The 11,961-nt window shown below is 50.0% G+C and overlaps 1 protein-coding gene across 2 annotated transcripts; it reads left to right on the forward strand.

The window, feature by feature from the left end:
* Positions 1–641: 641 nt before the first annotated feature.
* LPAR2 (lysophosphatidic acid receptor 2) lies at positions 642–11,748 on the forward strand. Of its 2 annotated transcripts, XM_035571721.2 has the most exons (4): positions 642–859; positions 3,589–3,693; positions 5,049–5,791; positions 9,930–11,748. In XM_035571721.2, exons 3-4 carry the CDS (start codon positions 5,059–5,061, stop codon positions 10,229–10,231), a joined length of 1,035 nt encoding a protein of 344 aa, XP_035427614.1. In that variant the 5' UTR covers positions 642–859; positions 3,589–3,693; positions 5,049–5,058; the 3' UTR covers positions 10,232–11,748. The 2 variants fall into 2 exon arrangements, with proteins under 2 accessions (XP_035427614.1, XP_035427613.1); XM_035571720.2 differs by lacking the exon at positions 3,589–3,693.
* Positions 11,749–11,961: the final 213 nt, after the last annotated feature.

Consider the following 11,961-nt stretch of genomic DNA (forward strand, 5'->3'; position numbering starts at 1 on the left):
ACGTGTTTTTTTTTTTTTTTAACCAAGTTGGGGTAACTTTTCTTCCCAGCCTGTGCCTCAGTTTACCTTCTGTCTCATGACATCTCTTATACCCTACTGAAAAAGCTGCTGCCCCCCTGTCCTCACATCCATCAAGGCTTCCTGTGTGGTGTGAGGTGAGTGTCTGCTGCAGCAGATGTGGGTGACCAGATCCTGCCTAAGCAGCACTCTGGAGATGTGGGTGTTCAGCTGTAGCATGAAATAGCATGCAGCAGAGCTGTGCTATGAAAAGGAGACTTTCTGGTCCAGAGGCAACGCATCATCCCAGGAACACACCTGGTTGTTCATCTGCCATCCTGCAGCGGTGCGAAGGTTTTGGGGCAGCGGGCAAGGGGTTGGCGTGGGGTGAACAGGACCAGAGGGTGCCCGTTCCCACACCTCGCTGCTCCTCCTGCCAGCAGCGGAGCTGCCCCACCAGGCTGATGCCAGCAGATCGGAGCAGACTCGTTCCAGCCAGACCCGGGCCAGCTCCTCCAGAACCGGAGGTGCTTGGAAAATGCCTCTGAGAGGCGAAAAGGACTCGGGTTACAGCTCCGGGGTGGATCGGGGCTCCTGCAAGGGCCCGCCTAGGGGAGGACCCAAGGAGGGACGGGCTCGCAGAGCTCTTGCAAACTTGCCTTTAGAAGCCCGTGGTTCGCAGCCCATCACGGACCGAGGCTTGCCTGAAACTTTTCTTGGAAGGCACTTGGCTCTTTCTGGCCTGGGAAGCACCTCTGCCCTCCCGAGATGGGGATCCCCTTGCTGAAGAGCTGGCCTGGTTTCCTGTGGTGGGGGGACCAATGCTAAATGTCAGGTTTGGATGCGGTGGTTGTGCTTCCAGGTAAGAACACTATTCTTTAGAGTAAAACCTTGTACTGTTTATGGCTTAAATGACAACAACAAAAAAAGGAGCAGCGGTTTGAACGTTTGGCCACATAAATTTACGTGCAGCGGACACCGGTAGAAACAAATTGGATTAGAGTCCCTGTAAGCTGACTTCTATATCCATTGTTCTGTTTTAATCAACACTAATTGTGGTTATTGGGGGGGGGGGGGGGGCATAAAACCAGCCATTCATCCCTGTTCATTTCCACGCTGCGATCGATGGCTGGCAGCTTGTTCCCAAATGCTGAACGTCCTCCCAGGTCTTGAGGAGCTGAGCAGCATTTTCCACTTGTGCAAGCAGGAGGAAATGGAGAAGGGAGGACGCTTGCACCTTTACTTTCTGTGTAAAAACTCTGAGCTTACTGTGAACCTAGAGCAGAGACTACCTGAGTAAGAAGGGGGAGAGCACGTGTGTGTACGGATAACTCGGGCAGGGAGAAAAGGCATTCTGCACTCGTTTTGTGTGCTCACACGGCAGTGGTTTCTACCAAGGACTGCCTGCAAAGCCAGACTCAGTGTGAAGGGGGAGAGACTTGAGCTGAGTTCGAGGCGGCGTGGTTAGAGCAGAGGACGGGTCTGTGCATTGCTCAAAGGGCCGCTGTAGTTGTTGCAGTGTGTAGCTAGCGTTTTGTTTTACCAAGTCAGCAATACTGCTAGGGAAAAATCTTGTAGGATCCCGTTAAAGAGTGTAAGGCCACGGACGGGGGTTGCTCAGACACTGAACAATAGGCTCCTCCAGCTCCTTTGTGCATCATGGCCCCAGCCTGCCTTTCTGTCTGCTTGCTGCTGTGGGCAGGGTGTTTCTTTTCCCTGGCCTGCTAAATTCTGATTTGCAGCATTGTCTGCACTTGCTGCCAAGCTCCAAGGGCGGTTTTCTAATTGCAGAGTGGCAATGAGCTGGTGTGCCAGCTCCCAGGGCCTGCCACAGGCATTTACCTGTCATTTACCACACCCAGCTCGCAGAATTGCACAGGTCCAGCTTGTGACCTCGCTACCTTTCAGAGGGATCGCAGCTCTCCGGCTTCTTGTTGTGCTCCAACTGGGTCTTGCCTACAGAAGCAGTTAAGAAATTGTCATTAGGATTAGGAACTTTCTACGCTGCTGCTTAACGCATGCAGAGCACAGCTCCTTTGTGGGTTTGTGCAGCTCTGTAGTCCCCTCCCCCTGTCTGTGTACCACTGAAGTACTTGTGCAACGCTGTGAAAAAAGTTCACAATTTGGGAGCGAGCACTCAGGAAGCTTGCGAGTCACATCATAGCTGCTGAACTTCTTTTTGCAACAAAATCAGATTGTTTTCTGTAATATAGTGGCAACTAAAGGTAGTTTAATCTGGATTTAATCTGATTTAAGGGTAGTTTAATCTGGATTTCATCTGTTTTAGTGTCAGCTCGGAAATCACTGAGGAAAACCCTAGATCCATCGCCATGTTATTTCACTTTGATATTGTAAGGCTTCTTAAATTTAACTATGGTATGAGCTGTCTTTGTGCTACAGCGTGCACAGGCAAGCGCCCGTGCCATGATGATCTTCAGACTTGTGTCCTGAGGGAGGGAGCGCTTAACACTGCTCCCCAGCAGAAATGTGAATGGGATTAAAGGGCCCTTGAAACTTGCTCCCTGTTTACATGGGTGGATAGTGCATGGGGCACTTTGAACTTTGATGCCACTTCAGGTTCTTCCAGCCTTCCTCCCTGGGCAATCCTTGTACGTAATCTTAAAAACAAAGTGATTTATCTAACTTCGGCAGCAGTTTCCTTTTTGGTTTGGGGTTTGTGCTTTCAAAACTCTTTTGCAATAAGAACAGCCTAGCCCTGGATTTCACGTAGATGATTTCCACGTGGAGATGTGGCCGGTGCCTCCCCAGATACACCCTGCACAGGTGGTCATCTACTTGCCTGTGATTCACTGCGGTTGTGTTCATCCGGTTCCTTAGCTTTCCTCCCTTCCTCATTCTTCCATCGCTTTCTGCTGTTGAAACCCAAACCCTTACCAGCGATCTGCTAAGTCTCCACGTGGTATCTCGGCAGAACCTACTTGGTTGCTTTCACCCCCTGTGCTGAGCTTGGACCACGCTACTCGCCCAAACAGCCCTACAGCTTGACATCTACAAACACCATTACCTGAAAGGAGAAGGACGGAATTACTTTACTATGCCACAAGTGTCCCATGGGATCGGTGGATTTCTCTTTATCCTTTTTCCTCACCAGCATTTATAAGGATATTTCCCTATTCAGCAGCAGAGATGGGATTTTTTTAAGCAAAGTTGTGCATTTTTTTTCCATCTCGTGGCAGATGCAGCCACGTGCTGAAGCAGGCTGATGTGGAGCCCACCAGGCAGTGGAGATCAGAAGTTCAGCAGCACGGCAGGCTTTCCAGACCCAGCCGTCCTGTTTGCACAGCTCAGCGGTGTGCGCAGGCAGGGCTGGGTGCGGTGCAGGTGATAATGAGCCGGCCTGCCTGCGATTACCTCTCCTCCCTGGTACCAGCGACAGCGTTGCTGTTGTGCCAGGAGCTGTTGCTGAAGCATCCAGGAACACGGGGAGGTTGCTGCCAAGAGAGCAGAGGAAGATGTAATTAAGACTCCTGAACTCTGTTGCGGGTTCAGGGTGATTAAAATGAATTGCAAGTCAGTAACTTTGTGTTTTTCTTTTTTTTTTTTTTTTTTTTTTCCCCCCTGTCTGGAGAGGATAGTGCTCTTGCTGCATGGTCTCAGGCTTTCTCTAAAATGAGAGCAGTGGTTGAGCTCACGAGAGGACAGGAACCAGTGACTTCATGAGCAGAGCTCAGGAGGGTAAGGAAAAACGATGTCACTTTTCAGCACCTCGCGGTGCTGGAAGGAAGGAGGCTGCAGGCTGGGTCTGCCCTTCCCAGCAGGGACTGCAGCCAGCCCTGACTTGAGATTTCCAAGCTCTTGGTTAGGAAAGGAACACGAATATCTGCTGTGGGATGTAATGCTTGGGCTTCTCATCCCTTGGGTTTGTTCATGTTGCTGCATTTGTCACTTTTTTCCACAGACAAGCAAAGATGTGTCAATTACCAGGTTTAAATTCTGACCCCAAAGCTGTAATGTAAAGCATCTTTCAGCTTAACGTGCTGCCTCGTGTTTGGTTGTCCACAGGACAGGAAGCTAAAATGTCAGAGAGGCACCTGGGCTTTGAAAATTAAGACTTATTGTTACGGTCCAGACAAATGGCTTGCCTGCTCTTGCTCCCAGCAATGCCCAGTGCTTCAGAGAAATGTTGGAAAGCCCTTCCTGAGACTTGCACATCTCTTCCTATCAAATTGTCACCAAGTATAATGAGTCTTGAATTGCAGCCTTGTTTCAGACCTGGAAGGGAGTTGCTTCCTGCACAGGTGACTTGCTGGTTGATGTTCGGAAGCGTGGGATGCTGACCCACATACTGGTGTGTAGCCTAGAAGTGCTGCAGCTCTTCCTGATGATCCAGCTCATCAAGATCCAGCCCCACGGCAGTACGTGCAGGCTTCTTGCTGCCACTTACTTTCTTGGGCCTGGCTCTAGGTACTTTTCCTCTTGGTTCTGAGTTTGGAGAGTGCTCATCTGGTCTGGAAGGACCAGCAAATGCTGTGTGTAGTGGTGTTCTGGAGCAACGGTGGGCTTATATCAGCCTTGAAGCGATAAAGCTACCCCAGGCGAGATGAGATGCGTGCTTCCTGAACCAGAAGCAGCAGTCCTGGGGACTGCAACAGCTGCAGAGGCTCATTCTCCATCAGTGTTTTTTAGTGATTGCCTGATAAACCTCCTTTGCTGCTGCTTTGTTTGTGCATTTCTGAAGTGGGACATCTGGGACAACAAAAATAGTTTTGTCTGTCATCCCTGCGAGGCTGCATGGGGCAGGCAGGGAGAATCTCTTATCAGATCTGGCAGGCATCTCCCGGGAGCATTCAAGGTTTCGCTGCATCCTCAGCATGGCTTTGAGGACAGATGAGGATCCAGCCCGGGAGATGTGTAGTTTTTTCTCTCTTACAGAATGTGGTTTCTTGTTTTGGAGGCTGTTTCTGCGTGTGTCGAGCTCAACCCCCTGTCTGTGTGTGTGTCAAGGGCACTAAGGCGATGCTTAGCATCCTCTGGGCTGGTAAAGAGTCGTGGGGGCACGATGAGCTAACAGTACTCTGCTCCCTCCTCAGGACAGCAGCGATGAAGCACTGCTTTTACAATGAGACGGTGGGGTTCTTCTACAACAACAGCCGCAAGGAGCTGACCACATACTGGAGGACAAAGGACGTCCTGGTGGTTGCCCTGGGCCTGACGGTGAGCGTCATCGTGCTGCTGACCAACCTGCTGGTCATCACCGCCATCATCATCAACCGCCGCTTCCACTACCCCATCTACTACCTGCTGGGCAACTTGGCAGCTGCTGACCTCTTCGCTGGCATCGCCTACATGTTCCTCATGTTCCACACGGGGCCCAGGACTGCAGAGCTCTCCCTGAAGACTTGGTTCATCCGTCAGAGCCTGTTGGACACCAGCCTGACCGCCTCCGTGGTGAACCTGCTGGCAATCGCGGTGGAGAGGCACCAGACTGTTTTCACCATGCAGTTGCACAGCAAAATGTCCAACCAGCGCGTGATGATCCTCATCTTCTGCATCTGGGTCACGGCCCTGCTGCTGGGGCTCATCCCGTCCTACGGCTGGCACTGCCTCTGTGCCCTGGAGAAGTGCTCCAGCATGGCACCGCTCTACAGCAGGAGCTACCTGACCTTCTGGGCCATCTCCAACCTGGTCATCTTCCTCATCATGGTGGTCGTGTACACGCACATCTTCATCTACGTGAAGAGGAAGATGACGCGGATGTCCAAGCACACCAGCTTCCACCCCCGCTACAAGGAGACCATGATCAGCCTCGTCAAGACGGTCACAATTATCCTAAGTAAGTCCCCTTGCTCGTGTCGATGCCCCGATCCTCCATTCTGGGCTGTGTGGGGCTGCAGGTGAAAGCCCTTGGGACAGGGAGGATGGGGAATTGCCTCTCTGCTTCTCTGAAGCTGCTGGGGTGCTCGTTGGGTTTGGCTGCTGGGTAATTCAATGGTTTTGGGACTGAATTTTGTGTGAGCCGTGGTCGGGGCAGGCAGGCAGAGAGAATGCAAGCTCCCGAATCCCTTCTCTGGCTAGCAGAGAGAAAAGGGGCTGTTACTAATGTCATTTTTGTAATATCTGACTACGTTCAGGTGCTTTAGGCAAGCAAAAAGCCTTCTGCTCTTCCACGGAGGAAGCACACAGCCGTTGCATGGCACTAGAGCCCATAGTCAGCCCTTATCAAGAAGGATTCATCCTTTAAAGGATGGAAGGAGGTTTGGGGCAGACATCACAAGGTGACAGGGAAGACAATGAGGGAGTTCTGTCCAAATTCCTCCGACTGTTTACTGGAACAAAGCACTAAACTTCGCTCTGATTTTTTTTTTTTTAAGCAGCTAGTGCTGGGTCTGTCTGCGCTGGTAAATAAATTACTGGGACATCTCAGCTCATGGTCCAAGCGGGGTCTCCAGCAGAGCGCTAAGTGCCTGCGAGTTAGCCCAGCTGGGTTCAGTTTGTAGTGCAAATAGGAGCAGATCAGTGACTGGAAGTGGTTGGCACTGAGGCTCTGCCTCTCCAAGCTCTTTAACATCATCCAGATACCTAACCTTATGCGGGTATGTTCTGCAGGGTGCTGTGCGTCTTGGTAGGCCAGCAAGGCTACCGAGATAAATGGGTAAATGCTGCTTTCAAACACCATTTTGTGCATTTTGTCTCTAAGTTGTGCAGAGGCTTCTGTCTGCAATCTCCAGACAGCAGCGAGTGTGCGGGTGTCTCTGAAGGACACCTCCGAGGAATACTAGAGATCTAACAAGGCAGGCTGGCGTGCTCGCGAGTTGATCAGCAGATCACTCCACGACATTTAAAAATCTGTTTTACTGGTCTAGCAATGTTCCTTTAGAGCGAAATAAATCAACGCGTTCGGATTTTCTGCAACCCTGCTCGACTCTGGGCTTATGGTCACAACCCCTGGCTTGTAAATCTTGCCTGATAAGTGCAGAATTTGCTCAGTCAGGGAAACCTCGGAGCTGCAAACAAAGACTACTCCCTTGCAAACTCCTGCTGGCAGCGTCGGGCTCGGCAGTGGGGGGAGCAGAGCGGAGCAGCCTCTGCTGCTCAGTGCGTCCCTGCTCGGGGGCACTCCGCTGCTTGCTGCATCCTGTTGTAACTTGCAGGCACCGAAACTGGGGGGGTTGTGCCTGTTCCTGCCTTCTGTGGGATGCCTCCTTGCCTGCCTCGCGATCTCGCCATCCCTTGTGCGCGGCTGGGAGCTCCAGCTGCCTCGGAGCTGATCAGATGCAGTGTAGAGGGTCTAAAGAATAATTTGCTTTTTATTTTCTGCAATCCAGAGCAGAGGGGAAAGCTTTGTTTCCTCCATTTCTTCTGGAAAAGTATCAGAAGGGTCATTCCATGGTAACAGCAGGACTACTTAATTTTATGGCGCTTCAGTCTCCTCTGGAAGAGGGTTGGCAGGGTGGGAATGCTGGGCTACAAGGAAAAATGCAATTCTTGCTTGGTGCATCGCCTTGTTTTGGGATATCCCTTTCCTCTTATTGTCCCCACTCCTGGCTTGGCTTGCCTGCTTTTGTCTTCTCCCTCAAGTGAGAAATGCTTGGGTCACAGGAGGCTTGGAAAAGCTGCTGTGGTTTCACGAGGAATTTGGTGGCTGGGACTGGACAGAGCGGGGAGGAAACTCATGTGGAAAGTTGAGGGAGAGCGAGGAGCTCCTCGGGCCTCTAGGACTCCCGTAACCCGAGGGCTTTTTCCCTGTTCCTGCAGTGTTGGAAGGAAGTGACTGTTTCATACAGGTCACTTGCACGGGTAGGAACAAGGGGAGGAATTCCCCAACACAGGGACAACACCTTCCAGCTCAGCCCCGGCGTGTGCTTGTGACTGCAGAGGCTTTTTTCCTCTCCCTGTGAAAGCCCTGGTGTAATTCCTTCTCCACCCTAGCTCCCTGGCCTTCTGCAAACTTGGACTCTGCACAGAGGAATGCTTTGCGCCTTATGCATCAGAGGGTGTAGCTAGCTGCTGGTGAGCGTGGAGGAAGCAGAGGGTGCGGTGTAGAGGCTGCATGCCTCCTCGCTGCAAGGCAAAGTACCCGCAGCGTAGAAATCCTGCAGGTCCTGGGCACTGAGAAGCTGACCTGGAAATCAATAAGAAGTTGAAGGGACATCTGGAAGGTGGTAGGGAGTTTCCCACAGGCCAGTTGAGCGGGATGGGATCCCCTGATGAGTAAACCACGGGGCTGAGTTGCTATGACCATGCTGAGGGGATTATTAAGAGTTCAGACTTCTTTTTGGCATACTTAAGTTTCCATTAAGGAGCAAAGCAAGCAGCTAAAACTTCCTAGGTACTTCTTTTTCCCCCTTCCATCTTTAATATTCACCTGGCTTTACTTAGTGCTGCTGGGAGCTGGTCTCTCCAGAGAATCTGGCTTTCATTGCAGATGCTGAAAACCTGGCCGAAAAAGAAAGCTGCATCACAAAACAAGCAGGTCCCTTTCCTGAAGACTGACTCAATTTAAAGGAGAAGCGTTGGACTTTCCCTCGTGACAGTCAGGCATCTATTTTATAGTTTTGTTAATTTTAAAGGGGGCAAAGCAGAGTGCTGGCTGCGAGTGCAGGGAAAGCTGCCTGGCCCAGATATGGTGGCTGCTTTGCTGACCTTCTGGGAGCACAGTTTGCTTAAATAAAAAGGGTTACAGGATGCAGTTGCCTATAATCAGCCCCAAACGCTTCAAGAAACCCTGGAGAGCCTTTACATGTGTTCCCCTGGCTCTTCACCAGTGCGGCGTTTCATTTAATGACAGCTTTGAATTCAGCCTCTCGTTTTGGTGGGACTCTGGCTGTTGTTCTTTCCCGTCTCAGATGTTTTCCAGTAAAGGGTGTAGTTGTGAAGTTCTCGGCAAGCCTGGTCCTCTTCCACCCCTTCCCAGGAGACGCAGCAGGGTGCAGCTCCCATGCTTCAAGACACAACCTTCTGCATGAGCTCCCTGCGCGCTGCTGGGCGAGTGCTCCATTTACGTCAGCCTGAGAGTTAAAGCCGTGACCGTAAAAAGGGGTTTAGGAGCTGCAGGCACCTCCCACTCCATGCCAAATAGCAATTAGCCTTTTGCCCAAGAGCTTTGCAGGTGGTGGCAAGAACAGACTGAATCAGTGGTGGAGTCCGTCCGGTTCAGCCCTCGTGTTGGCCGGCCCATTGCTCGGCTGTGTTCTGCTCAGCGTGTGGTTGTGCAAGGTGGACTCCATCGCACTGCCCTAGTGTTGGCCAAGGCTCTTCTAAACTCAGGCTGTTAACCAAAATCCCCATAAACTGCAGGGACAATGAGGATGACTTCATTCAGTTTGTATTCCTCTGGCTCTTCCCTAACTTTTATGCGGGAAGAAGGGGAGGCTCTTGTTACAAAGCATTTTGTTTTCCCAAGCAGATTCTAGGCACGCTGAAGCCCTGCTTCCCAGGACATGTCTGAGCATTGCTTGCTGATAGGAAGTAGAGAATAATTTTTCTCCTTTTGCTTCCACGTGGCTTTTGCTTTTCTTTGATTTTAAGCTCTTCCTATCTCAAATCTGCAATTTTTTTCCCCCATTTCCATCTCATATTCTTCCACCTCCCTCCTGCTGAGGAGGGGGAGTGGGAGAGCAGCTGTGTGGGACTTGGCTGCCCATCAGTGTTAAACCACACCAGCACTTCATCTCTGCTTTGTAAGGGCAGTGAGGGGAGGTAAGTCAAGCTACTTGGAAATGTTTGTGAATGAACGGGGTGGTGGAAAGGGGGGAAGAAAAGCCAACGTCTCCATTTTCAGTAGTTTGTGGCAGAATCCTCAGGCTTCCTCCCAAGCACGAAGCAAAAATTTAGAGGGGAAACTGGTGTTTTCCCTGTTCAATTTTTCCACTACGTAAAACACCAGGGGTTCCATTGAGCATCCCTGTGGTGAGTGACTGGGCAGGGCCAGGAACCTGCTTTTTCTCTAACGGGGGTTCTTCTCTTCCCAGGTGCTTTTGTTATCTGCTGGACTCCAGGACAAGTTGTGCTCCTGCTGGATGGCTTGGGCTGCAAGAGCTGCAATGTTCTAGCGGTGGAGAAATACGTCCTTTTGCTGGCAGAGATCAATTCGTTGATAAACGCTATTGTCTACTCTTACAGGGACAACGAGATGCGTAGCACATTCCGGAGGATCCTCTGCTTCATCTGTTATAGGAATTCCAAATACACACCCACGGTGGTGAAGTTAAACACCACAGACCGCAGAACACTTTCTCAGAACGGGCACTTTACCGTGGACTCCTCTATTTAGCTCTTCAGCATCGCTGCTCTGTGGTGGCCACTTTCTGGATTAAAAAAAGAGCAGAGGCTAAGAGCAACCTGCTTCTAAAGCAGTAGAGACTTCTCTGTTGTGCTCAAGCATAAATGTTTCTATAGAATGCTTGTCATCGATAAAGGACGAGGTGCTTTTAAGGAACTGCTGAATGGTGCGTTGTTTAGGACAAACGTACTTTGAGTAGCATTGTTATTAAAGACTGCTATTTCTAAAGCAAGGTTGATTTAATTTAGCAGCTTCTAGAAGCATGCTGTATGCAACGGGAATCTCGTGTGATCTCTCCACAAGGAAAGTATTCTCGTGGTACTTCAGTATTACTGCCTTCAGAAATAGTCATTCCGGTGGTAGCGTGCTTCAAAGACCCAAAGCCCTTCAGTTTTACTCATCGCTTCCTAAACAGAGCTGCCTAGTGTTTCCCAAGAGGGTCTTATTCGGGTTGTGTTCCACACTTTTCAGAAGTCGTATTCTTCTTAAAGCCTCTTCAGAGAGGAATCTGTTTGAATTGCTTCCTGAGAAGCAGATTCCTGCTTTCCGAAGTGTCTGTTACTGAATTTCAAAGTATTTTGGGCTGCTGGAGGGTGTCTTAAGAGCACCTAATTCTTCCCTAAAATGGAGAGTGGTGCTGTAACTAACTGCAGTTGTGTTTGTGTTCTGCTAAGTGATACCATGTGGTATGCACAAGTTCATTGCCTATTCATAAATGTGGAGTGAGTCATGTTCCCATTAAACCGTCTTTCTACTCGCTGAAAGCCCTTTGGGACAGGTTTAGGTTAGATTCCAAGGCAATCAGTATTTTTGCCTTAGGTTTTAATGTGCAGTTTGTACCTTAATATTCAACTGCGCCAATAATGTGTTAAGTCTGTTCAAATGTAGTCTTTCTCTCAGCAAAGCACCATAAGAAGTTAGCAGTATTATTTAATATCAATGCGAGTAGGATCTAGTTTTCTGAGCAAATCCATTTGCTGCATCTGACACGCAATGTAAACAGTCCCTCTTGATTGTGAGGCCCTGACTGGAGAGCAGATGCTCTGCTGGCAGAAGAATATTCATGGCCAAGGAACTGTAAATGCACTTTGCAGGTTTCCCTCACCTTCACTTAAATTTTTAATGGTGTGAATGTGCCTGCATCAGTCCAAAATCTATAGTCATGGGTTTTTGTGAGAGCGGAGAGGCTAACGGAAGGCAGTTTTTTGAGTATTTGCATTGAAGTCTAAACTTGGAATTTCAGGGTTTTTTAATAAAATGGCCTGGTTCTGTCAGATGACCAGCTTCCTGATTGATCACCTCAGGTGACGTGGCAGAGAAGACAACTTACTGGAGGGATTGTTGTTCAAATGCACATGTATGGACTTTCTTGCAGAACATGGTCAGGAAAGTGACTGTGTTAAGGTGACACACTCTTGGATTGACTAAAACAGCCTTGGAATATGGTTCCTGTCTTTGTGTCCCAGAGACTTTTTGAATAAATACTTTGTCCTGGGTTTTAGAAACAAGACTTGGAATTTTTCCCTATTTCCCCTGCTTTCCCTCCTCTCCCCCCCCAAAGTCCTGGCTCTGGGAAAAGTGCCCTTCTCCAGTTTTGTGTTGTGGTGCTGGAAGGGACAAATACCAACCTTGATGCTTGCATCCACTGTAAGGTGCTGTGCGGGGGACTGCCCTGCCACTGCTCTGCCTTCTAGGTAGGCTGCAGGGCTCTGCCTGAGTGT

The sequence above is a fragment of the Cygnus atratus genome, chromosome 30, assembly GCF_013377495.2.
Source record: "Cygnus atratus isolate AKBS03 ecotype Queensland, Australia chromosome 30, CAtr_DNAZoo_HiC_assembly, whole genome shotgun sequence".
NCBI lineage: Eukaryota > Metazoa > Chordata > Aves > Anseriformes > Anatidae > Cygnus > Cygnus atratus.